The sequence below is a fragment of the Phycodurus eques genome, chromosome 18, assembly GCF_024500275.1.
Source record: "Phycodurus eques isolate BA_2022a chromosome 18, UOR_Pequ_1.1, whole genome shotgun sequence".
Taxonomy (NCBI): domain Eukaryota; kingdom Metazoa; phylum Chordata; class Actinopteri; order Syngnathiformes; family Syngnathidae; genus Phycodurus; species Phycodurus eques.
Genome location: NC_084542.1, coordinates 6,907,021 through 6,934,732, shown reverse-complemented (window position 1 = coordinate 6,934,732; position 27,712 = coordinate 6,907,021). Strand labels below are relative to the sequence as shown.

General features: G+C 39.9%; 2 protein-coding genes across 10 annotated transcripts in view; one reads left to right on the top strand and one right to left on the bottom strand.

The window, feature by feature from the left end:
- Positions 1-610: 610 nt before the first annotated feature.
- On the top strand, positions 611-24,160 carry esr2a (estrogen receptor 2a). Of its 2 annotated transcripts, XM_061703919.1 has the most exons (9): positions 611-763; positions 7,759-8,543; positions 11,560-11,720; positions 11,898-12,014; positions 12,297-12,599; positions 13,996-14,134; positions 15,638-15,771; positions 21,435-21,618; positions 22,247-24,160. In XM_061703919.1, exons 2-9 carry the CDS (start codon positions 8,149-8,151, stop codon positions 22,458-22,460), a joined length of 1,647 nt encoding a protein of 548 aa, XP_061559903.1. In that variant the 5' UTR covers positions 611-763; positions 7,759-8,148; the 3' UTR covers positions 22,461-24,160. The 2 variants fall into 2 exon arrangements, with proteins under 2 accessions (XP_061559903.1, XP_061559904.1); XM_061703920.1 differs by lacking the exon at positions 611-763 and having other exon boundaries at positions 8,420-8,527.
- Positions 23,671-27,712, bottom strand: part of LOC133416762 (nesprin-2) — a 71,159-nt gene continuing 67,117 nt past the window's right edge. For all 8 annotated transcript variants that reach the window (XM_061703912.1, XM_061703911.1, XM_061703913.1 and 5 more), the window contains one exon: positions 23,671-27,583. In XM_061703912.1, the coding sequence (XP_061559896.1) occupies positions 27,376-27,583 (208 nt within the window). In that variant the 3' untranslated portion in view covers positions 23,671-27,375. The remainder of the gene's footprint in view (positions 27,584-27,712) is intronic.

The window sequence follows — 27,712 nt, the reverse complement described above, 5'->3', positions numbered from 1 at the left end:
ATCTCATTACCTCAGTCCGCATGTTTTTCTTCCATTGTGCAATAACAATTTCACAGTCCGTCTTCATGCACTCTCTACACATCAGTCATCATACGCAGCAGCGAGGCTGACCTTTTGCACCAGTTTATATGTTTACAGCAACACACAGCACCTGGCAAGTAAATGCTATTTTATTATTATGTAAATATCCATCGCAGCTGACATTGTGCAAGAGGCCAATCACAGGGCACATATCGACAAACAAGCATTAACACACATTCACACTTATTTCAAGTCTTCAATTACTTAACATGCATGTTTTTTTTTTATGTTTTTTATTCTAACCAGTATTTTACCATATTCAAATTTATTTTATTTTTTTTAACTTTTCAGGGCAAATATTCAAAACAAATTATTAAGATCATTAGAAAAAAGGTATACCAAAGTATATCAGGATCATTATATTCCCCCCCCCCCCCCCCCCCCCTCCTAGCTGACTACTTCGGTGCAGACTCTCGACAAAACAAAAGCACTGGGATCGCTTTATTTTGAAGGGACTAACCGGATCTTGCGCAATTCACAATCGCGCACTTGACCAGGTTCCAGTTGGTCCCCCTGGTCCGGAGCCGGATTCAGCAGTTGCGCGTTTTGAACGCAACCTTTGGGCGAACTCCGTCCAGCGGTGACTTCATCCCACACTTGAGTGTGTCGAGACATCGCGGAGTGATTTGTCGTGGCCGCGCAGAGCTGTGACAACTTTGTGCGGCCACATCTGGCAGCGGAGGTGAGCGTTGTTGTTTTGTTATTTTAATAAACGGTATTGTTCGCTTCAAATTGGGATCTACAGCCGCTGGATGTCAAATCGTTTTCTGCTCAAGCAACAAGTGGAAGACCCCGCGGCTCTGTGTGTGCGTGCTTAATCCGATTACACTTGAACGCCACTGGATTCACTGGTCGGTTAAACAGGTGACAGAATATTCCTGCAAGAGATCACGAGTACTGTGAGCAGAATCTCCGTCGGACGTCACGGTAGTACCAGTTTCGAGGTGGTTTAGTTGGAGTGTGAGGACAATTGAGGAGGGAGGAGTGTGCACGGGGCCATCGGTATGAATTGAAACAAGCCTTATGAGAACATTTCAACAAGCTCTTATCACTGTGCAAACAACAGTCTGCTATCACTCAAGCGCCCGGAGGAGATAATTATCCCCCCCCCCCCCCCCCGCTCGGAACTGTATACTGCTTCATTGGTCCTTTGTCTTTTGGCTTTTGCAAAATGTATTGATCAGTGAATGTTATGCGAGAGTGAACTTGCTGCTCCCTCCTGATTGATTGCAAGGTTCATTTGATTCAGATTTGGCTCTCACAGTCACGCACGGCGCAATGTGATGCCTTGCAAATGCAAATGTTTGATCATAAATTCTAACAGTTTGGCAAGATTACAATTATTTGCGACTGACAGTTTCGAAGCACCTTCTAAACTTTGAGTGCGCTGCAGTTTTATAAATGATGATCAACCTTTCTACCATTCCTAGTGTACCTGAGTACAACAAATCATAAATGTCATGAATTTATTTTTAGAGCAACCATCTCTAATAATCAGAGCTCAAACTAATATTCCGTCGATCGCTAGTAATAAAGAAGCATCTTTTCCATTACCATGGCCCCCAGATTAACTGCTTCTATGTTATTGGTGGACCAGCCGGTACACATCTCGTGAACATTCATGTGCAGAGATACAGTAGGCCCACTTTATAAAAACACGTTTTTTTTGTTTGGTTAGTACACACAGTGTATTCATTATCTTAGCTTTGTAACTTTTGAATGGGTTTTTGTTGTTCATAAATGCATATTTCCTGCTGCGGATTTAACACAACAGATTTAAAGTGCATTTTTCTCAAGAACTGAATTGGAGGCGGACCATCGTGATAGAATGTACAGTAAAATGAAAATGTTTGAAATCCCACATCTCCATTTTTTCTTTTCTTTTTTTTTACTTTTGAAAACATTTCAAAAACATAAAACAATTTTGATTTAAAAAAATGAAATGTGCTCCCCTTTTTAGTAGCCTTTTGGGTGAATCAAAGTCATGCTCTACTTTACTTTCTGTGTCGGTTATCAACAGGGCAGTTATTTTCTTCATTAAAATTCCCACTATTGACTCCCACTGGCTGCCACGGCCCACCACACACTCCTTAACTGAGGAAGGTTGCAGCTTCTTGGTGCGCAGCCGTTTCATATCCGTGATATTAAGGAGGCGGCGGGGAGGTTTTATTTGGGAGGAATGGATGGATGGGAAACGGCGTCGGCCTTGAGCTTTTGTGTTCAAAGCATGGACTTGTCTTTAATGGCTGGGAAAGAGTTGTGTCATTTATAGTTTGGCTTTATTTGGCTCTGACCTTTTGTGCGCGTGGTGGGAGTGTGTGCGCATGTAAAATATTTGCAAATGTAATGAATGTATCATAACAGGTGTTCAAGCTTGATTAATTATATATTCATGGAAAAAAAAAAAACTTTTGTATGAACCTCATTTTGATACGAGTGCGCAGTTAGCGCTTTGCATGGTGAACAGTAGAGGACTAAACTTGCCATTTTAGCCACTTTAGCTTTTCAATATTTACCATTACCCGTGTATTAACTACTGTAGTACCACATAGCAATGCATTAGATGTACATCAAATGTCACGCTGCTCAATTCTGCACAATTGTTTATGACTTTCACATTGTTTATTGGAAGCGGGATGATTAGTGGGGAGTGCCTGTACCCCTCTCCCTCACACACACACACACACACACACACACACACACACAATACATGTATTACAAGAGGGGAGGCAGCTTTAAAGTCAAGGTCAACGCTTCCAATGGGGGCGGCCAAATCCTCTGCATCTGCGTTTACCCCCAAATGGCAATTTAAGAGGCACACTCTCGCCATGTTTTTTTTGGGGGGGGAGTTGTTGTTCCCCTAGTGTGACTCATCTGATTTAGTAGTCACTTGGTTGGATACAGTCGCAAGTTTATTGGAAGCTTAACGGTTGAAGACAGTGTCGTTTTTGTATTGTATTGTTTGTGCATAGTATACTTTAGTCAATCAAAGTGAAAAGCATTGGTCTTGAATTACTTTAATTGCTTCAGAGATGGAGTCCCTGTTGAAGTATACCCACACCGGTTCAACTAGTGAGCTATCAGTCGGCGTCATTAAACTTCAAACCTCGCGTAGATCTCTAAAAGTCTTTAACTTGCTGGTGTTTCTTGACTTTAGATGTCTGGCTAACGCTACCAGTCAATCACCGTCATGTCTAATGATCATTTGAAGGGTGCATTTGAATGATCAAGTGAAAAAGCTTTTTCTTTGCACTTTTGAAACATTTCACGTATCGACGATATAGTCAAAACAACAGTCAACTTGTCAAGAAAGACTTTGCCTATGCGCACCAGCTGCTCACGTCTCCCCCAAAATCATCTTGTGAACACCATTTATCAGTGGGGCTATCATTTCAGAATTTGACGTTAGTCAGTAATACGACCCTTCTGGTCACAGTGGTAGTGAAGTTAAAAACAAAAACAAACAAAAAACAAAAGTACTTGACTGGAGAAGTGTTATAAACAAAAACTATACAATAGCATTCCATAGTTGGTGTATTGGCTGTGATTTGTGCATGCCGACGTGTGCATGCCATGTCAGACAACAGCGTAAACTATACATAAATAACCAATGTTGTTTTCAAATGTTTCCATTTTCAGACTCCAAAATTACATTGACATGTAAAGAAATGCCACATTTTATATTTGTTTTATTTAAAAAAAAAAAAAAAAGTCTAATGTTAACCAGTGAATCACAACTGATGGATCGCAAATAGAAAGTCAAAAAATAGATTAAAAAAAAAAATTAATATGCATCCAATGTTGGACAGTTTTTCTCCCCAAATTATATTAGGTAAACCATATGCCCAAAACGTACGGCTGTCTAAGCATTAATATTTCATTGACTTTGTGGTTACCCAATGTGCTGCTAAAGATGGACAAGAAGTTGTACGGCAACTCCACTTGGACAAACATTATTGTCTCAACCTCAAATTGCCTTCTCTACTCGCTTTGCAGAGGAAAACTTAGGGACACAAATTTAGAAGACAAAAGGCAAAGTAATAATAATAATAATTATAATAATGCTGGGGGAATACATCTTGGAAAGTGTTGAGTCCCCTTTCAAACACTGGTCAACTAATTGTGAGACTATTTGAGAAACATCCCCAAAAAGTTGTTCTACCCGTATTTTTGAATATAATATATGCGAATCTCAGAGACAGTCATTCACAATCTACTATTTTGTACCATTGTCCTTTCCTTTTTTGGAGGCATTTGGTGTGCTCACTGTCATTTCCAGCGAATGATTCAATAGGAAATGGAAAATCAATGGTTATAAGGTTACATGCAGTAGTGTGGACTGTCAGGCCTGTGGAGGACTCTGCTGTGTGCCTGCTTGTAACCTTAGTTGGCTCTCATTTATTGGACTGTATAATGATATTACATTGTACTTTTACTTTCACGTGACCCGTATCAGATATCACTGTTTACATGTATATACAGTACACACATCTAAAACCCAGGGAAACAACTTCACACCATTTCAGAAATGGAAGTGACAACACAGATACATTAGACGTAGAATCATGAAAAATAAAAACCTAAATAACTTTAATGCAATACAAAATACAATGGAAGCTTGATGGTGGTTTGTGAAACGCACTCCTCTGCTTTCTCAGTTATTTATTTCATATTTGAAAAGACTGATAATATACAATAAATATTGATACAACAGTGAAGTTTAGGATGGTGAAAAATGATTGAGGTTACAGTCAAACAATTGTGTTGCATAAGAAAATAATCAGCGCTATTAATGTATTGTGAATACTGCACATTCTATCACACATCAAAATCCAAAATAGAAAGGTTTGTGTCACTGTTATGAATAAATATTAGTATGTTATAAAAAAAAGAAGTGTCTGCAATTTTTTCCAAACTTATCTCGGGCCATATTTTCCCAAGTGCGTTGAGGGAAAAGGTGCACAGTTGTGCACTTTTGTGGCTGCGCGGATTCTCCCATCAAGTGTGTCATTTACGCACCTTGGTGCCAGATACGCGCTGTGGGTGGCGCAACCCTAAAATGTGGGCGTTCCCTGGTATTGCGTGCATTCTCCCATCGATTTAGGCACTTTTCCTCTTATGTGAGTCAGGTGCTTTAGTAAGTCAAGCATGCCTGGGAGGTGAAACATCCTATTGGACTTGAAATTTTTAATACAATTACAATATATGACCCATGTACTAATAATATTGTAAAAGAGTCTTGGAGAAAGCTATCAAATGTATTTAAACTGCCCCTGCCATGAAGTTTTTTTTCTTTTTCTTTTCTTTCTTTTAGTTGGACTGCTGTCTGATGCATTATGCCAACATTGGCATACACTTACCAGAGCAATCAACCCCTGACCAGTGCTTATGATAATGATATCAATAATATATAACAGGGATCCCCAACCGCCACGCGTGCCTGGACAAAAAAACTGAACAAAAATAACAAACCAAAAAAAAACATTTTTATTGAATTAATAAATGATCATAGCGCTTTAATTGTGATATGTATTGGCGGCAGTTTTTCTGTTGCAGTCTGTACACGTGTGGTGCTCAATCGCTTTGTGTGTGACGAAGGTGCCACTTGCCAACTGAAATGTTTTCATGATGGTCCACTTCTGTTGCCGTGTTGCATGGTTTGCGGTGTGGGTTTACACTGCTTGGTACTGCCAGCCACTATTTCTTAATTGATTGAATTTTTTTTTCCAAACCCTTCAGGATTTGTGCAGGAACATTGCTATCGATGGTGATGAAGATCAGTTTTGTAGAGAAAGGGCAATCAAAGGTAGAAAAGAACGGGTACATAAGGTCCTTCTCAAGCGCTGTTCTATCCAAACCTTGGGGATTTTTGTTCAAAATTTAAACAAAACAACAATTTGAAAACCTGAGTGAGGTAAAATGTTTTTCCCATTGTTCTCTTTAGTTATTGCAACTTTGAATGAGTGTTCCTTACTACTAATCTGTGATCGCCTCACACGGTCATTGTGATCTGGGAACGTTCTCTAGTTTAATTCCATCGTCAATGTATAATAGATATGAACATTTCACCAAATTATGATCCCAACTAAAGTGTGAAGTTCGACCAGATAGATCACTCCCTGGTACATGGTTAATTTTCACTCGTGTAGAAATAAGCTGACAATAAATGAACGCAATGCCAAAAAGGAGCAAAGAAGGTTCTCCAACTGGGATTGAAGACGAGACTGCTGCCACCCAGGAATGATTAACTCTGCTGGGTATACTGTATCAGATGTTGTAAAAGTAAACTTTCCTTTCCTGGGAACTGGTGTGTTTGTGTTGCGTATTGATCTAACAGGTGCCTGTTTAAAGTACATTATTAATCATATTTCCTGATCTCGCTAACTTGTACATGCTGCTTGTAAAATATCCAAAATAGAGCAGGCAAATTGAAGCTTTGCAGTGACGTAATGCCACGCAGGGTGGCTTCACTGATTTTTGACCTTTAACAACAGTAACTTTGCCAAGCTTGCCTGTAGTTAAGAAATTGATTTGTCTGATTAGAATACACATAGAAGAGTTCTATTGAAAAAGGGTTTTAAATATAAAAATCTGACAAGTGAATTTTACAAATCGTAATGGTAACAACCTTAGTAAGAGTAACACTAGAGTCCTGTAGAGTCACATGCTGCCTCTTTTTGTTTTTGTCTGACATTGTAATGGGAGAAACTAGGGCAGCACGGCAAACTAGTAGTTAGCAGCTCTGCCTCAGAGTTCTGAGGTTTTGGGTTTGAATATTGGCTCTTTGTGGGGTTTCTTTGGGTATTCTGGCTTCCTCCCCCATTCCAAAAACATACATGTTAGGTTCATTGATGACTCTAAATTGTGGTCACTGATTGTGTAGTGGACGGATGGAAGACTTTCAAGTCGCCCGCCTAAAGACTCCTGCCCACAGTCAGCTGGGATAGGCTCCAGCTCACCCGTGACTCTAATGACGACCGGTGCTATAGAAAATTAATGGATGGGAGAAAATACTAAAAAGCTTTTCTTTTAAAGGCTGTATTCCCTCTGCACAAAGTACAGCAGAAGAAGTTTTGGGCGTTGGGTTGTATGTACAGTCTGTTTGGAAAAACAACTGATTTCCATAAAATGTTGTAAAGGAGGCTAAGGAGGATCCCATTAAATTTGGTCTGGAGAGCGTATCCTTTTTCAATGAGAAAGGTCAATGTGTTGGGTGTATTTAATGGACATTGGAATGGTGGTTTATTGTATCAAGCACTGTAAAGAAACAAAGTACACCAAGGAATCAATTTTCTTACTTTCAAGTTTCCACTCACATAGAGCTAAGTGTAGGATTTAAAAGGAGCAAGTCAATGTATAAAACAAAAGTTGGAGTGGAGTTAAACAAATAAGGTGCAGTTTTGTATGTACGCTTGCAGTGGTAAGACATTGAGAAATGTGCAGTTTATATTTGACAGCATGTGTAAATATTGTTTACAATAAATAAAGCAATGAGAAAATTGTGCATATATTGTTTTTAGTCCATGAGGGTGCTGAGAGAACAATGATTCACATGGTTAAAATTTGTTAGGTTGTCTCTTGGGACATCTCTAAAAGGTCAACATTGGTGTGAGATCATCATGTTCTGCCACAACACTGTCATGGCTTTTTTAACAAGCCCAATTGTTTGCTTTGCAGGGATGTCCTGTCTGCCTCAGTTGACCCCTAATGCTCATGGCTGGCCAAAGGACTGAACATTGTCCTGTCCTTGGTTTAGACCGGCTCAATCTTCTCTTAATTCTGGGATATTTTGGAATATCAACCCAAGCTTCTCTACCTCTCCATTGATGGAGATACAGAATGCATCCTAACACTGGAAATTCACAGTGAGTGTAGTTAAGCCAAACCAAGTCACAGGACAATCAGAGCTCAGTTGTAATATACTGGAAGCTGTCAGTAGATTCATTGGTAACAAATTAAGGATATTTGCACTTGTGGAGTGGAGAAGTGGTATTATATCTCAGACGGTGTTATCCTACATGGATAATGTAGGAATTCCAGCCATAGAGAGACAACCTTGTAGCTGTGATGGCCACAGACCAGGGTCAGCCCCTCCTTCAGCTCCAGGAGGTAGACTCCAGTCGAGTGGGCTGTCGTGTCCTCTCCCCCACCCTCAACGCTTCCTCCCCGGGTCTGTCCCTCGAAACCAGCCAACCCATCTGTATCCCCTCCCCTTACACCGACCTCAGCCATGACTTTACCACCATCCCTTTCTACAGTCCAACCATTTTCTACGCCGGGCCAGGACTTTCAGACTGCTCGCCTGTGCACCAGTCCCTAAGACCTTCCTTATTCTGGCCCAACCACGGCCACATGGGCCCGCCGGGACCACTGCACCCATCCCAGGTACGCCCACAGCAGAGCCAGCCAGTCCAGAGTCCATGGGTGGAGCTGTCACCAGGGGACAGTGAGTTGACTGCCGGGTAGGACACTACATCACTTGTTGTCTGCCGTTGTTTATATTAGAAAAATCTCACAACGTATATATATATATATATATATATATATATATATATATATATATATATATATATATATATATATATATATATATATATATATATCCTGCCTTCTACTCAACTTTTTTTGACCATATTAAAAAAACAGCCAAAGTTGAAGCAAAGTGCCGTACATAAAAATATAACAATAGAATATTAAATGATTACAAAGAATAAAACAGTAACATAGTTAAAACAATAAAACACTAAAACAAGAGCAGTTTCATGCTGAGTTGAAAGCCAAACAATAAAAATGGGTTTTAAGACAGGTTTTAAAAATGGATCGTGAGGGGGCTTTCTGATATGCACAGGGAGGTCATTCCAAAGTGTGGGACCAGCAACAGAAAAAGCTCTATCCCCTCTGAGCTTCCTGTTTGACCTTGGTACCTCCAGAGGCCACTGGTCAGCTGACCCGAGGCAACGGGCAGGAGCGTAGGGATTGAGCAGCTCACAGAGGTAAGGCGGGGTGATACCATGTAGAAATTTAAAAACAAATGAAAAAATTCTTAAAACGAACTGTAAGCGCATAGGCAGCCAGTGGAGTGAGGCCAGAATAGGAGCAATGTGAGAGTTCCAGTTCAGAGGCAGCAGAATTTTGAAGTAACTGAAGATGTTTGAGGGAGGACTGGCTGACTCCAAAGTGAAGTGCATTACATTATTTCAGGTGAGATGTGATGAAGGTATGGATTACTGTTTCAAAATGCTGTTGTGCAAGAAAGGGCTTAACCTTTGCCAACTGCCTAGGGTTAAAATAAAGAAATAAATAAAGCTGGGGTTAACACAACCAATTTGGAGATGGCATTCCTTGCTAATTTAAAATCACTGTGCAACTTAAAATCCAAGTTTGAGACTGTTGGCTTTACATAGTGAAGCAAGGGGCCCAAGCCAACGATGGTGGGCGTTAGGGTGGGGTAATCACAAGGACCACTGGGACAAAATACCATAATTCCTGTTTTGTTTTCATTACATTTTAAAAAGCTCAGGATCACCCAGGTTCTAATGTCTTCAAGGCATAATAACATAGGTTTTAAAGAGAAAGCTGCTGCAGTAAATCTGAATGTCATCAGCATAGTAATGTATGAACCCAGGGGCAGCAAATACAAGGAGAAAAGCAGGGGCCCTAAAATTGAACCCTGTGGAACCCCAGAAAACAGTGTGTGACTCAGAACTACCAAGGCACAAATAGAATCTAATACAAGCCAGAGCACTACCATTAATGCCTGCAAAGTGCTGCAACCGAACCATGAAGACATTTTGGTCCACAGCATCAAGTTATGTCCAGCAGGACAAGACACACACAGTCCTCAGAGTCATTTACCAGGAGGATGTCATTAATAACTCTTAATAAAGATGACTCTGTGCTATGCAGAATTTTAAAACCCAGATTAGAAGAAATCATGGTCAACGTTGTACAGGATTTTTGGAATGAAAGTAGTTTAAAGATGGGTTTAAAATTGGCTAGCACACTACGATCTTGGCAAGGTGTCTTCAGGAGTGGTTGCACAACAGCATGTTTAACACCAGAAGCCCGACTGCTGTTAATAATGGCCAGAACCGACTGCTCTATATCCAGGTAAAAAGTCTTCAAAAAAATGAGGAGCGACAGATTCACAAGGGGAACATGATGGCTTAATCTGGCCAACCACATCGTCTATAAACATTAAAGACACAGACTCAAATGAATCAAACACATGAAATTGGGTCAGTTGGGTCAAATGTAGTGTTTGGAAGGACATCTCTAGCAGTAACAACCTTACCAATGCAAAAGTACAGGAATCTATTGTACCTTTCAGAGGTTGACTCTGTGCAAACAGGCTAAGGGGGACTAAGAACAGTCAATGGTTTAAAATAACACACATAAATTGTGACAATTAGACTGAATTAAGGTTTGACAGGTGTTCTCTTTTGCCCTCTTTAAAAGTGGATTGGTAGTTGCGTTAACATTCTTTTAGAATTTGGTAGGAAACCTGCAGCTCCACCAGCATTCGGCTTTGCAGCACTCCTGTCTAGCTGTGCGAGTTCTCTCACTGAACCAGGACTCAGGTTTTAGTTTGGACCACAGTTTTTAATTGATCTAAAGAGTCCAGTATAGTTCAGCAAGAGCAATTAAATGAGGAGCTTCTAGTGGAATTGTGCCTTTCACTGTATGCTACTGGCATAGATACAGTAGCTGAACAGATGCATTTGTTTGAAATAAATAAGATTTCACAACAATGAAGTGAAATTAGATCATTTTCTGTGGCACACCTGATGATCTCTCACAGCACACTTACCTATATGCCTGACGTCATAGTTCGAATCAGTACCAGTTCCCTGTCTACAAGTCATAATTCTCACCCAGTCATTGTTAAGATTATTTCATTTCCGAGTAGGATCCCTATTGATGTTGAACTAAAAATCATTGTTCATTATCACTACTTCTGGTTATGTTTTTCAACCTTTTGATGGGGTTATAAGTCAACAGATTCCTCTTCATCTCGCTACTCCTCACAATTTCTTACCAATCTTTAAGAGAATTGCACCATGTCAAAACAAGCACCCATGAATACATGTTCATGATCAGCTTTTTATTGGTCACAGTTTCATCCGGTGCGCTTCAAGTTTATTGCACCATATCAGACCATGAAGAATATTGATTTTAAACAGTGATCTGATCTAAGATGCTGTGGTCCAAATTCAAATCATTGCATGTTTATGGTCTCCTCTCTACTATTTGTTTTATGTTATTCCAACGCATCTGAGCAAGGACCTTATTGATTTTCAGTGTTGTTCCATCCAAGATGCTCCACAGCGCCAGTGAGCTACAGTATGGTCAAAAGTCAAATCAAGTCAAATGTTTTTTGTCAGGACATTACTAGTTTCCAACTTCAACCAAATGATCAAACACATGCATGTCTAGTGTAGCCCGGTATAAACCTTTATTGACACACGTGTTTGTTAGCAAGCACAGGCGTTCCCAGGAAAGCGAGGAAGTTGTGGTGTCATCGGGTGGGAAAGCAGACCTCCACTTCTGTGCTGTTTGCCAGGACTACGCCTCTGGCTACCATTATGGTGTCTGGTCTTGTGAAGGGTGTAAGGCTTTCTTCAAGAGGAGCATTCAAGGTGAGGCAAACAAACATTTGTCAGTAAATGTCACCGAAGGAGTTTTGTGAATTTGCCCTGGGATTTTAATCTTTCGCAGTGCAAATATATGCAGATTCTGATTGAATTGTGTTGGTTTGACTTTGTCCTTGCTTAGCTTTATCCTGACTTTCATCTGTCCTGTCATCTTTAATTCAGGCCACAATGACTACATCTGCCCGGCAACCAATCAGTGCACCATAGACAAGAACCGCCGTAAGAGTTGTCAGGCGTGCCGTCTTCGCAAGTGCTATGAAGCTGGCATGACCAAATGTGGTGAGCCATGTTTTATAGTTCCGAGGTTTCAAACGGCACACAATGAACTGGCAAACGTCAAACCGCAATATAGCGGGGGTTCACTGTAGTGTAATTATGAGTTTGCTACTGTGTTAGCATAGCTTACTGATTGACAATGGCGCGTTCCGACTGAAGTACAGATTTAAATGATGTCCCTTCCATAGTAACGTAACTCCGTCTAAAACCGTGGACTCACTCCCTGTATTGTGCAATGTCATGTTTTTTTCATTTATTTTTGTCATTTTTTGTTTGCTGATGCAGGCATGCGTAAGGAGCGTGGAAGCTACAGGAACCAGCAGAGGAGGCGAGTGAGCGGTTTGTCCTCACATAGCAAGGCTCACGGAGCGAAGGCGTTAACTGAACCAGTGGCGTTTGCCGAGCTCCACCCGCCTGTGCTGACCCCGGAGCAGCTGATAAAGCGGATAATGGAGGCGGAGCCGCCTGAGATCTACCTGATGAAGGATCTGAAGAGACCCTTCACCGAAGCGAACGTCATGATGTCTCTGACCAACCTCGCTGATAAAGAGCTGGTTCACATGATCAGCTGGGCTAAAAAGATCCCAGGTGGGTGTGTTTTGGATCTGTCAGTAATTAAAAAAGTACAGTAGAACCTTGATAAAACGGAACCCGATATAACGGGTATCAGATGAACGGACAGTTGGGGCTGAACAATATGTCTAAAAATTGTTTCCATTTGTCACTTAAACTGCCGTTGACAGAGTCTGTTAGTTCCAGAATTGGGCGCTTTTGTTTACTGGTGCTGTGGCACAATGCAGGCAGAGGATGGGACTGATGTATTTCCAGATCACAGATATACGATATGACTGGATCCAATTCCAAAAGACGTGCCTCACGTGCCTACGTAGTGGCCATGGGGCATTGACGTGGCGGCCATATCATGACGGTTATAGCTATTGTCTCTTGTGCCGTAGAGTGCAGCGGTGAGAGAGAGCGGTGTGGCGGCGTGTTAACGCTGACGAATACAAAACACAAGTCTTTGGAGTCTGGAACATGCTATTTTTGTTACAGTAAAATATTTGTTGTCAAGCCGTTAGCCTTTGGCAAAAGATTTTAAACAAGGAAGCACACTAATTCCTCGCGACTCATGAAAGTGACTCGCCAATGATAAGTACTGTACATCAACAATCTCACCATGACCAAGAACACCATCGTGGTAAGTTTAGATAAAATGTGAAAAAAAACATTGAAAAATTTCGAAGCTTTTTAAAATATTTATTAACAATAACTTTATTGTCCTTGGCGTTTTAGGCCACGAAAAAACCTACAAAACAATAATTTTGTACGGTACAGTAATATGGGTGCTCAAAAAAAAGTGCTTCAATGTAACGGACAATCGGCAATATAGGACGACCCCTCGCCTCTATTTGTCCGTTCTGTCGCGGTTCCACTGTATTTTAAATGGTCGGGTTCAAGCACCCACATCAGTCTCTTATACCAGTGGTCCCTAACCACCAGGCCGTGGACCACCATTTGGTACCAGGCCGTGCAGAAAGCTTGAAAAAAACCAACAACTTTTTATGCAGCGTGGGAGACAGGGCACCCCGCACCCCTCCACGTCTATGATTAACTTTCGATTGGGGCACTCATACAGTATGTCATATACTGTTATACTGTTATTGTTCTGTTGTTTTTTTTTTGCTCTATTCTTGCTTTTCTCTATATATGTTATAAACCGTGTCTGTCCAACTGCATTTCCAATAAATGTCCGGCACAATACAAATAACCACAGAGGAAGTACTGAATGTCAAACGCTCCTGTTGCACACCAAAACTGTCCTGGAATACAATGGCAGACAAATCCACCACACTGCATGACCAAGCAGGCAAACAGGACAGGTTAAAAAAAAGAAAAAGAAAAAGAAAAGAAAAGTTGCCTGCATAAGATGTTTGACATTGTCAGTGCTCAGCATTACACACATGCTACACTGTGACCTCTTCAGGTTTTGTGGAGCTCAGTCTTCTGGACCAGGTGCACCTGTTGGAGTGCTGCTGGCTGGAGGTGCTAATGATAGGACTGATGTGGAGGTCGGTCAACCACCCAGGGAAACTCATCTTCTCACCTGACCTCAGTCTGAGCAGGTATTTTTTTTTTTTTAATCATGATTTGAACACATCATATTATACATTGTCATTTCTCAAGGGATTCATTAAAAGAACAAAATAGTTGGTTCAGGTTCCAACCTTCATCAATGAAAGGGTTTTGGACAGAAAACCAATAATGTTGAAGATATAGTATGTCTTGACACATTGCTCTGATGCTGTCCCCTGTTCACTAGGGGTTGTTGTTTATCTGGGGACTGATATGAGATGCTGTGACTGGCTTCAACTCATTCCAGAAGCAATAACATCCTTTTTGGCATCACAGATTTTGAGGTCATTTTGTAGCTCGAAAGATATTTTACCGTGCAACGTCCACAGTCTCAAGATGTCTTACGAGTTGAAATCTAGAATAGAAAAATAGCAATTCTGTGAGAAATGGAGCAAGTCAAGTGGAAAAGAAAGTATGGGATGCAGGGTGATGACGCTGGTTACCACGGATTATAGATTAGAGATGATATAAATAAGGTAAGATTGCTGTTTACAGGTAAAAACAGGAAAGTTCCTATTTGAAAACACCATATAGAGATATTTTCGCCCATTATAGCATGGGTTTAATTTTCCTCTGCAGATGTTTGTACATTTGAGGTCAAAATTAATCAAGATAACGTGTACTGTCCTGATTTTTTCAGCATATTACTACATCATCTCCTGTCTCTGGATTTCACACTTCCACAGGGGCACATGACACCATCATAATGCCTCGAGGCTGGATTTACACTCAGAAATCCAAATTCCATTTAATGCCTATATCTTTTTCTTACCCTCTATTTTTTGCCATTTACAATTTAAGTGGCACATACCCAATATGGCTATGTTCACACAAACAATCCTTATGCACAGATGCCTAAATTGCAGTCAGTACAGTGTTCTCTCGCTATATGTGGTTTTCACCAACCGTGGCCCTGAAACAGCGCACATTGTTTTGTGGAACGAATCTATTTAGCACGAAAATATAATGTGTGGTTTGTAGCGATCTTTTTTATTTCTTTTTTTCAGCGTTTTTGCAGTATACTTACCGTATTGGCCTCATATGTGGGAAAGTACAGTAGTGAAAATGCCAATGTGTTTTTTGGAGTTGGTTCCCACCCAAAAAAGAAAAAACAAAAAGAAAAAAAAGTGGGGGAAAAATGGAAAAAAATGGGAAAAAAGTAAAAAAAAAAAAGAAGAAAAACAAAGAAAAAAAGGGAACTTTTTAAAAAATCTGTGAATAGATGAATTGGTGCCGCGAGTATACGGTACTCCACTGTACACGTGTGTGGATTTGTCCTATTACATCTCTTTCTTTTAGCATATACAGTAATTGTTCAGTCATAAAAATCGCTAACCAATATTTTGGAGCCTTATTGAAAACAGAGCTAACCATTTAGTTGCAGAATAACATGAATGCACGACTTGCTTTGCATTCACTTAACTATTTTCCTTTCCGTGTTACTTTTGTATCCATATTGAGAGGAAATAATAATGGTTGTGTTTGTGCGGCAGAGAAGAGGGCAGCTGCGTCCAGGGCTTTGTGGAGATCTTTGACATGCTCATAGCCGCCACATCCCGGGTGAGAGAACTCAAGCTGCAGAGGGAGGAGTATGTCTGCCTCAAGGCCATGATCCTCCTTAACTCCAGTGAGTCGACACACAGACAGACAAACACACACACACACACGCACACATGCACACTGCTGCTCCATGTGTGTCCAGCCATGCCCTTGGTGAATGTTTTTGTGTGTGATGTTGTCCAGCTCCAACAGAACACACAAGTGTGTACGTTCATGTCTGTGGCAATCAGGCGATACCTGCTATAGGGGGGGGGGGGGAGAACGGTTCGAGCATTGCTGCTGAGCTGTCTACCTTTGAGCTGGCCCCACCACGCTCGTGTTTTTGCGCCGTCTTCTCCGGCACAGCTTTCATCATGTCTCATCATTTGTATAATAGCTGTGAGTCAGAAAATAAAATGAATTCGTGTTACCGGAGCTCTGCAGAGCACATGTAGCACTATGCCCAAAAAACAGGATTTAATAAATATACCTGGGCCAATTTTAATGGCTCTTTGCAGTGGCCCTTTGACAGAGCTCTTGGAAAATCAGCCTAGCAGACAATGTAGGTCTTCTTGGACCAGATACAAAAAAAAAAAAAAAAAAGTTTAGAGATTGCTTTTAAAATGTTCACACAGCGGACAGATAAGCTAGTGAGATAAAAAAGAAACCCTGTTAGAAAGAAGAAAGGCCCGAAGACCATTGCAGGGCCCACCGGGAGCTTCTTGCATTGGGAGTGTTCATGCTTATGGTGGTTGTTGATGGGGTAATAAAGCGATGCCTTGAGATTGAAGATGAATTCGTTTCGTTACCATGCTCGTATCAAAATCAAATTTTCCTCTTGAAATGAATGGAAATGCCAGCCTTCCCTCAAATTTTTCATTTTATACAAAAAAATACTACTACTAATAATAATGATGAAAAATAGCACTCCATATTATTATACTTTATAGAAACATGCAAATATGATCTAATTAAATAGAATTTTAAAAAACACTGCATCAGTTGATAGCTATTGTGCTGCTCTTTCTGGTGTGCCCACCTTGGCCACCTGGGTGCAGTATAAGACATACATATGGATATACAGTGCTCCCTCGTTTATCGCGGGCTTAAAACCAACCAAGCTGCAAGATTGTAATAAGTGAATTCCGCGATGTAGTTTTTTTCTTTTACAGATTTTTAATCTGTATGAATCTCCCCAGTCCCACACTTAATTCATGTTTTCCATACTATTATTAATCTCTACTGTACTCATAAACATTTATTTGACCCTTAAACACTTTTTATACTCTTAAACATACATAATATTAACAACATTTAAAATGAAAGTACTAGTGAGGAGAAGCGGTTCGGAAAATGGATGGATGGGTACTCACCATTAATGTTGATGCCGATTGTACTGCGGCAAGAGCATTGCAGCTGTCTCCCTGATATTATTTTCATCCTTCTTTATGAAGTGGACCGAAGATTCATTTCTGCAATAATGCCTACATACAGATAGGCACAAACCTTGTGGCGGTCTGCCTTCCTTCAACGGGTCGAGAAGTTCCATCTTTACTGCGACATAGCTGCTACTGCTATCATCTTCCTCCGGCGCTAACTGCCAGCCAGCGGGTACCTTGTTTGGGCGGCATCGTAGGGCTTGACATAAATGTATTGTAACGTCCTCCAGTGATAGACACCGACACGTGACGTTTTTCTATTTATCTCACATTTATTGATAACGTGACGAACCACGGTTACTGTGAAACGTACACCGTCAACAAACGCTCTCTCGGCTTGCCCACAGACACAGAGAAGGGATGCGTTCAGAGACACTCGGAAATAGCAGCGCTTAGCACAACTGAGCCTTTGTACTGTACTATACAGGTATTTTATCTGTTGTAATCTGTGTTTCAATAAATTGTCAATTGTTTTTTTTTTTTACATGATTTAGCTAGAATATGCTTAGTTTACCACCACAATTCAAAAAACATGGAAAGAAATCACGTGATATGGTGAATTATCAGCAATGTTAATATGATTTTACCCAATCCGCAATAGGTGAATTGGATATAGGGGGGGAACAATGTACTGTTAAATTGAGATGTATAACTCCTCTCTCAGCTCATCAGTATGGCACTAATATTAGTCGTTCTTCGTAGAGGATAAAGAATATATGACTGAGTATTGTTCTATTGCCTGTTGGCATGTGGTGCTGATGATGTTAACTCCGTTGCTTAAAGGATTATAGCGTCGCAACATAGATGCTATTCAGCATTAACATTAAGCTAGCGGACTGAAAGGCTAAGCTATATGGTTGTTTTAATTACACAAGGTTGAATTCTTTGTTTTATGTTTAGTTTGAGAGTAAACTTCAACTGGAAGTGGCAATAAACAGCTTTTGAAGCCTCTTTTTTTTTTTCTTTTTTGATGATGAATTGTTCACTCTTTGCCAAAGTGTTGCTTATTATGAAGTGAGCTGAGTTGAGTTCACTGCCGTCATGCAGTCCTCATATCTGAAGTCTGCACTTGCAAGTCAAAGCGACAAACGGGCCAAACGACAGCTCATATCTTGAAAAAGTCGAGTCACTCGTATCTCAAAGTAACATTGCACTACTACCACTTCTTATAATAATAATAAGAGGGAAGCATGTTGGATGATTGGTTAGCACGTCGGTGAAAACTCTGTATCACCCATAGGTGTGAATCTGATTAGTTTTTGGTCTGTGTGCTCTGCGATTGACTGCATGGGGAGTCTAAGTACCCCTGTTTCCGCCCAGAGTCAGCTAGAATCGACTCCAGCTCACCTGCATCTTTAATAAGTATAGGCAGTGTCGGAAATGGATGGATGGATAATAATAATATGCATTAAATGAACACTTTAAAGGGGACATATTATGCATTTCCCCCCACAATTTAAAAAAGTGTCTTGATAACATAGCTGTGACATGCTTTTGTCAAAATACCGAAATAATGTCAATCGTTCAATATAATACATCGACAATTATAACACACCTACTTAGCATTCTTACACGTCTTGCTTAAATCAGCCCGTTTTTAGGGGGAGGGCTTGTCTTATGCGAGTGAGTCCTTATTCCGCCCGATACAGTATACTGCTGGGTCAACGGCGAGTCTCGTCATCGCGCATCTTGCGAGTGTGCGTCCAGCCGGCTGCTCGGCAGCTAACTACTGCTTATCCGAAGCTAACGCTGTTAGCTAGCTAACACCAATCTGTGCATCCTGCAAACCTCACTGCAGGGCTGCTTAGCTCTTGGCTTTGACATGATAGCAGGGGTGTCGCACCCTTAGGGTATGTGAGTGTTTCTGCATAATAACGCCCTTTGTGCGATAATGTTTCAGTTGCTTGAAAGTGGCCCTGGATCTTTGCCCAGCCTAGCTGATCATGTCAGGGGCAAAGAAACTGGGGCGGGGGGTTAATTTTGTGAATTAGCCCGTTTTGTCACAGTGGGACAGAGGTACAGAACAGCTCGCGCAGAGGCAAATCTTCAGAAATAGGCACATGAAAGATTTATGTGGTTGTTTAATTTAACTTGATGGGTTGGGAGGCACACCAGAGACCCAACTATTTGTATACAAACAATAAAAAGTCTATTTTCTATCATTTGAAATCCAGCTCTTGAAGGGGCAGACATTTATAGGACTTCTGAATGAAAAGGAGTTTTCAGTGAAGACTTTTTATGGAAAACAATATATCAAATGTCACATTTTATTTGAGTCGAGGTTTCAACATCTTATTTTACAGGCCCAGAGAAGTCATTAAACGGGCCATTTTCACTTTGCAGTTACTGTTTAATGTGTTTCAGTGCTGCTATTTTGCAGTATTTGAAAAAAAAAAAGTACAAGCCCAATTCCAATGAAGTCGGGTCGGGACGTTGTGTTAAACATAAATAAAAACAGGTTACAATGATTTGCAAATCACGTTCAACCTATATTTAATTGAATACGCTACAAAGACAAGATATTTAATGTTCAAACTGATAAACTTTATTTGTATTTTATTTATCTTTAACACAACGTCCCAACTTCATTGGAATTGGGGTTGTAACTCCAGTTCCCCTCAGGTTGTGAATGATCATAAACATTATTTGACATGAACACTCTTTGATAAAAAGTGTTAGAAATTTTGCACTGTCTCTTCAACTTGATTTTAATATTTGGAGCAGTGGACAGTGTAAAAAGCTCATCACTGGCTGGAAGACCCTGTGATGTTTTTAGCTGCTGAAAGAACAGAAGTGTTACCTCAGGACTTGATGGAGATCAATAACAGATGCTGGACTTAAAAAAAAAAAAAAAATCTCCATGTGCACATAAAAACAAACTGTGATTTGAACCTGCCGAGACAACGTTTAACCTTCATTTTTCAGGTATAAATCAGGTGAAAATATTTTCTCTTTCTATTTTCTTTCTATTTTTCTCCAGTCCAAACATAAAAAAGACATTTTTGTCTTTTTAACAATAACACTCGTCATTTCGAATAGCATCTAAAACAGCGTTATCAAACTCATTGTAGTTCTTGAGCCACATAAAGTCTAATTTGATGTCAAAGGGGCAAGACCACTAATATCTTACCATGCCTTATATAATAAAAAATAATGTGTTTCCCTTTGTTTGAATGCAAAACAAATTTAATACATCAGGAAAATCGAAATAATTCAAACAAAATAATTTTACAAAGCAACCTCAAATTTCTTGACAATATTTTGCTTCAGTTTGTCATCTGCAATGTTTGAATAATAACTGATCACAGTGATTGTATTTTAAGGCGCAAAACTAAGGAACTGAAATATAGAGTACTGCACTTTAAAATTGAATCAACTTATAAAGATGTAGGAATTATTACCATTCCATTTTTACAGGAGTATAATAACTATCAAATTATCCTTAATCTCCACCACCACAATGTCTTGTATTTTTCACTTTTAAATTTATCCTGCGGCTGGATTCTGCCCCCTAGCAGGCTGGTTTTGGCCCGTGGGCCATATGTTTGACACCACTGATCAAAAGCATGCAGACACTTTAGGATTTTTATCTTTTCAAAATCCGGGACCTTTTAAGAGTGAGAATATTATTTATTTGTTAATCATAACATCATCAAGATGATCAACCAATCTGTCTGAGCTAAACGCTATCAGGAGACGTTGTTTTTCAGAGCGCTCCCAGTCGTCATTTTCGGCATACTCGCTTTGGATGCTTTTGCCTGTTTTTTCCCCCCACCAATAATCGTGTTAAATTTGATTGACGTTAGGCTAATGGTCAAATTAGGACACGCTCTTTTTTCAGGGCTTCTGTAGCTTTTACCTTCTCGCTCTTTTGGAGCAATAACCCTAATACTTGTGAATGGAAAAAAAAAAGAAGACAAAAACAAGGTTATGGGTTTCTTTTCAGTCTTCTGTTTGTTACATTTGTCATCTGATCTTTATTTGTTTGGAACAACCTTTTGTGTGCTTTTTTACACAACCACCACAAGATGGCTGTGGGTGTTGCTGTTAAATGTCCTATCAGTACTTGTTACTTATCAGCGCTTCAGTGATCAAGGTCAAATTGTCCATATCCGTTTTCAGTTCTCTATATTTAACAAGCATTCCTCCCATCTTATCAGTGATGTTGTAGTGGGAGTCTACATAGTCACCTGTTGTGGTCCAACATGAGATGTAGCCAGCAGCTGTGTCATACCTTTAGGAATGATCTTGCAAATGGAGAAAGCATCCATTGAAAAAGATCTTTCCCCTCACATGCAGTTTTTTGTTCCAGACATGTGCCTCGCCTCACCTGAGGGCAGCGATGATCTGCAGAGTCGCTCCAAGCTGCTGAGTCTTCTCGACACGGTGACCGACGCCCTCGTGTGGGCCATCGCCAAAACCGGCCTCACGTTCCGCCAGCAGTACACCCGCCTGGCACACCTGCTCATGCTGCTCTCACATATCCGCCATGTCAGGTGAGGGATTAGACACCTGAGATATAGTCACTAAACTATAAACCTACCTTAGAATGGATGAAAATGTGCGATATAGACCATCTCAAACTTTAAAAAAATACTTTTAAACCTCCCACGCACTTTATACACTTTTAAACCTATTAAAACACACTTAAATTTGTTATAAAAAAACCCCCACCTTTTTAAAAGTATTCCCTAGTGTCTTTTCTAATGTTCTTGCTGTCAAGAAATGGGAGACAATCGTAGAAACATCACTTGTCTGTACTCGTACTTGTTATCGTAAAAATGTTCTGATACTACGGCACAGATACCACTTCACCAGCCCGACATACGACATACATTCCAGACGGGTATAGCGGGAGCACTATCAGCCGTGTGGACATTAGACTTGAAGCGAAACACAGATGTCAACATTGAAGCAGACTGCAAATTATATTCCGCAAAATGAATCTGCTCGCCTGGTGACGGAATAATCCCTGGTAAAAAAAAAAACAACATTAAAAAAAACGATTGCTTATTAATCAGCGATATAGCTGTGGTGCAAACAATGAGCCATGACATAGCAGGAAGACACTGTACATAACAACAAAAACAACAATATTTTGTGTCTTACCTCTTCAATGTGCAGCAACAAGGGCATGGACCATCTCCACTGCATGAAAATGAAGAACATGGTGCCTTTGTATGACCTGCTGCTGGAGATGTTGGATGCCCACATCATGCACAGCACCCGGCTGCCCTCTAAGGGTCTGCAACAGGAGGCCTCGGAGCAGAAGGAGGTTCCTGCCAAGCAGGAGGGTTCCAGTAGCACCTCCTCTAACAGCTGCACTACCGACAACTGAGGTGATGCCCAGTAGCCATCCAGTCACCTCTTGGCTTTCGAACGCATTCACTCGTAATGATTTGTATCACTTTGCCTAAACGTTGGTTTAAAAAAAAAAAAAAAAAAAAAAAAAAAAAAAAAAAGACTGTGATGAGGTGTTTTTTAATTCAGTCTTTTGAATGTAGACGCTCATGATTTTCTTTGCACAAACGTTTCACATCATCCTAAACATAACTCATGCAGTACTGTATTTCTTGCCTTACCACATCAAGGCCCATAAGTACCACTCGTTCTTACTTGATGGCCACTAGTTCTATTTTGAAAAGATAATCTCCTTTCAGTAATGACACGCAGACACACCGTGCTAGACAAACATAGTGACAAAAACAACATACTGTTTACTTAAACAATTGATCCATGCTGGTGCCATCTTGGAGATCCTTTTATTCTGAGCATGTTGTCATCCTGGTTATTGAGCTTTCCTGTTGCTGTGCTCTCTTGTGTTCACTGTTGAAGAACACACGAAAAGAACCCCCTTATATTGAAAACGTCAACTGGAGATAGTGCCTTAATCTTGTTATTTAGATAAATGGAATAAAAGTACAATGAATAAACCCAGCATTAGCCTTCACTAATACTTTAGACAAGTTTAGGAAGTAGATGAAAAGTGCCTTAAACCTGTAGGATTGGCCAGCAGAGGGCGACCTCATTAATTGAAGTAGGGATTTATGGGTACAAATTACTACTCATTCGATTATGTTCGTCGACATTTTCCTGGTTAAAACACAGATCTTATTAATCGTGGAATGATTTTGAATAAACCAAAAAATAGAACAAAGTGAGCCATACTGTATTTTTACAGTCAGTTGCAAAGATGCCAAGCAGGAGTCCACCATTCAGTGTCTACAATCACATTCCCAGTTGTTTATGGGAGCAGAAAGCTCAGCCCTTCGACCACTACTTACCAGCTTTTATTAGATGACCAAAGGAAAACAAAACCGCAAGAAAGTATTTCAAAGTATTTTCCATCAAAACCTTTACCTTGACAATACTTTCCCCAATTTCTTGGTGTCCAATGAAAAAGCACATGGTGCAAAAATAAATTCTATAACCTGTTTTGGATAAAAAAAAAAAAAAAAGGGGGGGGGGGGGCGATTTGGAGGTGCATGCTTTTCACTGACCAGGGAGAGATTGTGTGTCAATGTTATTTCAGTGAGCTCACCAGAGCAGTATTTCCAAACTTTTATTGAGCCAAGGCACATAGTTTACATTTGAAAAATCCCATGACATACCACAAAACAAAAATGGCACAAAAAGTATGAAATAATGACTGACAAATTTAAAGGTGATATACTCGCATGAAGCAATGACATATTCTGTTGTATGAATGGCAACAGGTTTATTGTACCTTCTGCCATCTAATGGAAGAACATTTAATTGTTCTGCCTGTCACTATATGTAGCTGGTATAGATAGATAGATAAAAAAAAGTGTAATTAATAAATCATCATTTTCAAACATTCATGGGGCACCCCTGCACTCAAGTGCAATTTATATCTCCTACTGGCACCTAACATCTTTCACTGCAAAATCTTTTGTCAGGTTTGTAACCATTATTGTACTTCGGACAAAGTTGCACTTACCTGTTGGAATTTTAAATTGAGGGGGAAAAAAACCAACTATTTTTGTATTTTCTTGTGGCTAGCGCTGTTGTACGCATTGTTAAAAATATTGAAATGTTCACTGAATTTTCTTGTGTGAAAAAAAAAAAAAAAATCAAGCTTGTACCAGTTCGGCCTGTTTGCTTTGTGCTATTTTAACATGAAATATCACTGCTTCATATCTGGTGTTCACTTACTTGACCGCCATGTGTAAACATAACATTTGAAGTGAAAAGACTGCTGGGCAACGTGTTAATCGTGAATCATCTCGTAAACACTCTTTTTGTACAGTACACCTGGAAGTACCAAGGAGAGTTGTTCTTTTCACTATGATTGGCTTATTTGTCATAAAATAAGCTAAATGTTACACAGATACTAGCCATGCTTAATCATGTTTATAAATGTAAACGTATGTTTTAAAATGCACATAGTACACTTATACAATAAATGATTGTGTCATTGGGAAAACATGATTTAAGTTGTAAGCCTCCAATTTTGTTTTGACATTTTAACAGAGCGTCTGCTTCTTCATGCAGAAAAATTGTTGTATTGACACCATGCAGAATTATTAGGTACACCCGAGACCAATTCAACACCTTATAGTCTTGCCTATACAAAGACAACAATGTGGCAAGGAGATATTACACTGGACCCACACATACCCACGGTATGGAACCTGTGGATTCACCTATTTGAATATATATTTTTTAATTTCGGCTTCTCCTATTTGCAGATTAGTTGTATTATTTTATTTTATTTAAATTTGTTTAACCAAGCCCTATTTTTCGTGGGAAATTGTTATGTTTGTATCTCCTCGCTTATTAAATTTTTGGGGGGCTGAAATGTTTTTTATTTTATTTTTTAAAAAAATTCAATGCAATTATAATGAGCGTCAATTATTCGCAGATTTGTGGGGGTCCAGTGGAGTATACCAGTATGCTTGATTGTGGTTGGAGTTTGCATTTTGTTGTTTAACCATCACATACTGTAGGTAGTTATAATGTGGTATTATATTTTGAGTAATTCTACTTTGCAATGCCAACTACAATCACAATAATAAACATATACTGTAGTTAAATTAATGAATCTTTGACAATGTCCAAAATGTAAAGCTCTTTAATATACCAAAAATATAGACATAGCTAATAGAGTGATTATTAGAAATGCAAGACCAAGATCCAGCAGTAGTGGTTATAAATTATTATATTACAACCCCAATTCCAATGAAGCTGGGACGTTGTGTTGAACATAAATAAAAACAGAATACAATGATTTGCAAATCATGTTCAACCTATATTTAATTGAATACACTACAAAGACAAGATATTTAATGTTCAAACTGATAAAGTTTATTACAAAAAGCAAATAATCATTAACTTAGAATTTTATGGCTGCAACACATTCTAAAAAAACTGGGACAGGTGGCAAAAAAGACTGAGAAAGTTGAGGAATGCTCATGAAACACCTGTTTGGAACATCCCACAGGTGAACAGCCGAATTGGGAACAGGTTGGTGCCATGATTGGGTGTAAAAGGAGCTTTCCTGAATTGCTCAGTCATTCACAAGCAAAGATGGGGCGGGGTTCCCCTCTTTGTGAACAAGTGCGTGTGAAAATAGTCGAACAGTTTAAGGACAATGTTCCTCAACGTACAATTGCAAGGGATTTCATCATCTACGGTCCATAATATCATCAAAAGGTTCAGAGAATCTGAAGAAATCATTGCATGTAAGCGGCAAGGCCGAAAACCAATGTCAGTAAATGTCAGTTCGGGCGCCACATCCGTAAGTGCAACTTGAAACTCTACTTTGCAAAGCCATTTACCAACAACACCCAGAAAATGCCGCCGGCTTCTCTGGGCCCGAGCACATCTAAGATGGACTGATGCAAAGTGTTCTGTGGTCCGCAAAGTTAAAAAGTCATCATCTGTGATGGTATGGAGCTGTGTTAGTGCCAATGGCATGGGTAACTTGCACATCTGTGAAGGCACCATTAATGCTGAAAGGTACATACAGGTTTGGGAGAAACATATGCTGCCATCCAAGCAACGTCTTTTTCATGGACGCATTCTGCATGTGTTACAACAGCGTGGCTTCGTAGTAAGAGAGTGAGGGTACTAGATTGGCCTGCCTGCAGTCCAGACCTGTCTCCCATTGAAAATGTGTGGCGCATTATGAAGCGTAAAATACAACAACTGAGACCCTGGACTCAAGCTGTACATCAAGCAAGAATGGGAAAGAATTCCACCTACAAAGCTTCAACAATTAGTGTCGTCAGTTCCCAAAACGTTTATTGAATGTTGTTAAAAGAAAAGGTGCTGTAACACAGTGGTAAACATGACCCTGTCCCAGCTTTTTTGGAACATGTTGCAGCCATAAAATTCAAAGTGAATGATTATTTGCTAAAAACAATTATGTTTATCAGTTTGAACATTACATATCTTGTCTTTGTATTGTATTCAATTAAATATAGGTTGAACATGATTAGCAAATCATTGTATTCTGTTTTTATTTAAATTTAAAGACAACATCCCAACGTGCCCTGCGACTGACTGGCGACCAGTTCAGGGTGTAGTCTGCCTTTTGCCCAAAGTCAGCTGGGATAGGCTCCAGCGCTCCGCGACCCTAACCAGGATAAGCGGTGTTGAAAATGGATGGATGGACAACATCTCAAGTTCATTTGAATTGGGTTTGTATTTCTGTACATTAAAAAATTTGCGAAATCTTGAGTGTTTTTTTTCTTGAGTAGAGAGAATGAAATGTTTAGTATTTTAAAAATACAATTACAACCTGATGAACTACCTTTTCGACATAAATGATGTTGGTGACTATATACTATATGGACAAATGTATCGAGCCACACCTCTGCATCTTAAATATAATTGAAAAATGATTCAAGTCAATATTTTGTTTCCAGTAGTCAGGGTGTAGTGGTTCACTTGCCTGACTTCTCTGTACTCAGCCCAGGGTGTCGAAAATTGATTTTTTTTTTTTTTTTTTCCCAGTTTCTGAAAACATGGCAGATGCCACAATCTGTTGGCCCTTGTTGTGTATGAGGATGCGTTTCATTCATGGGTCTTTGTTGAATAAATACATAAAAATAATATTTGTAGACTTTGGATGTTTTTTGTTTTTTTTTGTAAATGTATGACTTCATCACTATGATGTCATTTAAATTACAGGTGTCAGTGTTAGTAAAAGGTGGGTTAAGTTAGTTCACTCTAGAACGTGTCAATAGTCTACACCCCCCCCCCCCCCCCCCATGCACATCTCTTAATCAGGTGGGTGGGGGTCCATTTGTGTAGTGTAACATGGGATGAAAAGATCGGGCAAAGTTGTTGGCAACAGTGCAGCTCGAGTCTCTCTCTGACTGGGGGAGCAAACATGGGAGCAGCAGCAGGAACAGCAGAAGGAGATGAAATGGGACAGCAGCTCGCAGGACCCGGCAGAAGAAGGACCGAGGTGGGGATGAGTCGTTCTTCTCTCTGGGTGGCACACACAAACACTAATTTAGAAACTTCCATTCAGGTATATGAAAATCTACTCAAACAATATGGGATTGTGTTGAAACACAATAAAGAACTGCAAAATATGTGGTTGGAGATGATAACATT

What these genes read in the sequence shown, in the direction of transcription:
- esr2a (XM_061703919.1), top strand. Translation starts at nt 8,149, where the DNA reads ATGGCCACAGACCAGGGTCAGCCCCTCCTTCAGCTCCAGGAGGTAGAC. An exon ending in CTGGGCTAAAAAGATCCCAG is followed by an intron (nt 12,600 to 13,995) that starts GTGGGTGTGTTT and finishes TGACCTCTTCAG; the next exon opens with GTTTTGTGGAGCTCAGTCTT. An exon ending in CATGATCCTCCTTAACTCCA is followed by an intron (nt 15,772 to 21,434) that starts GTGAGTCGACAC and finishes TTTTTGTTCCAG; the next exon opens with ACATGTGCCTCGCCTCACCT.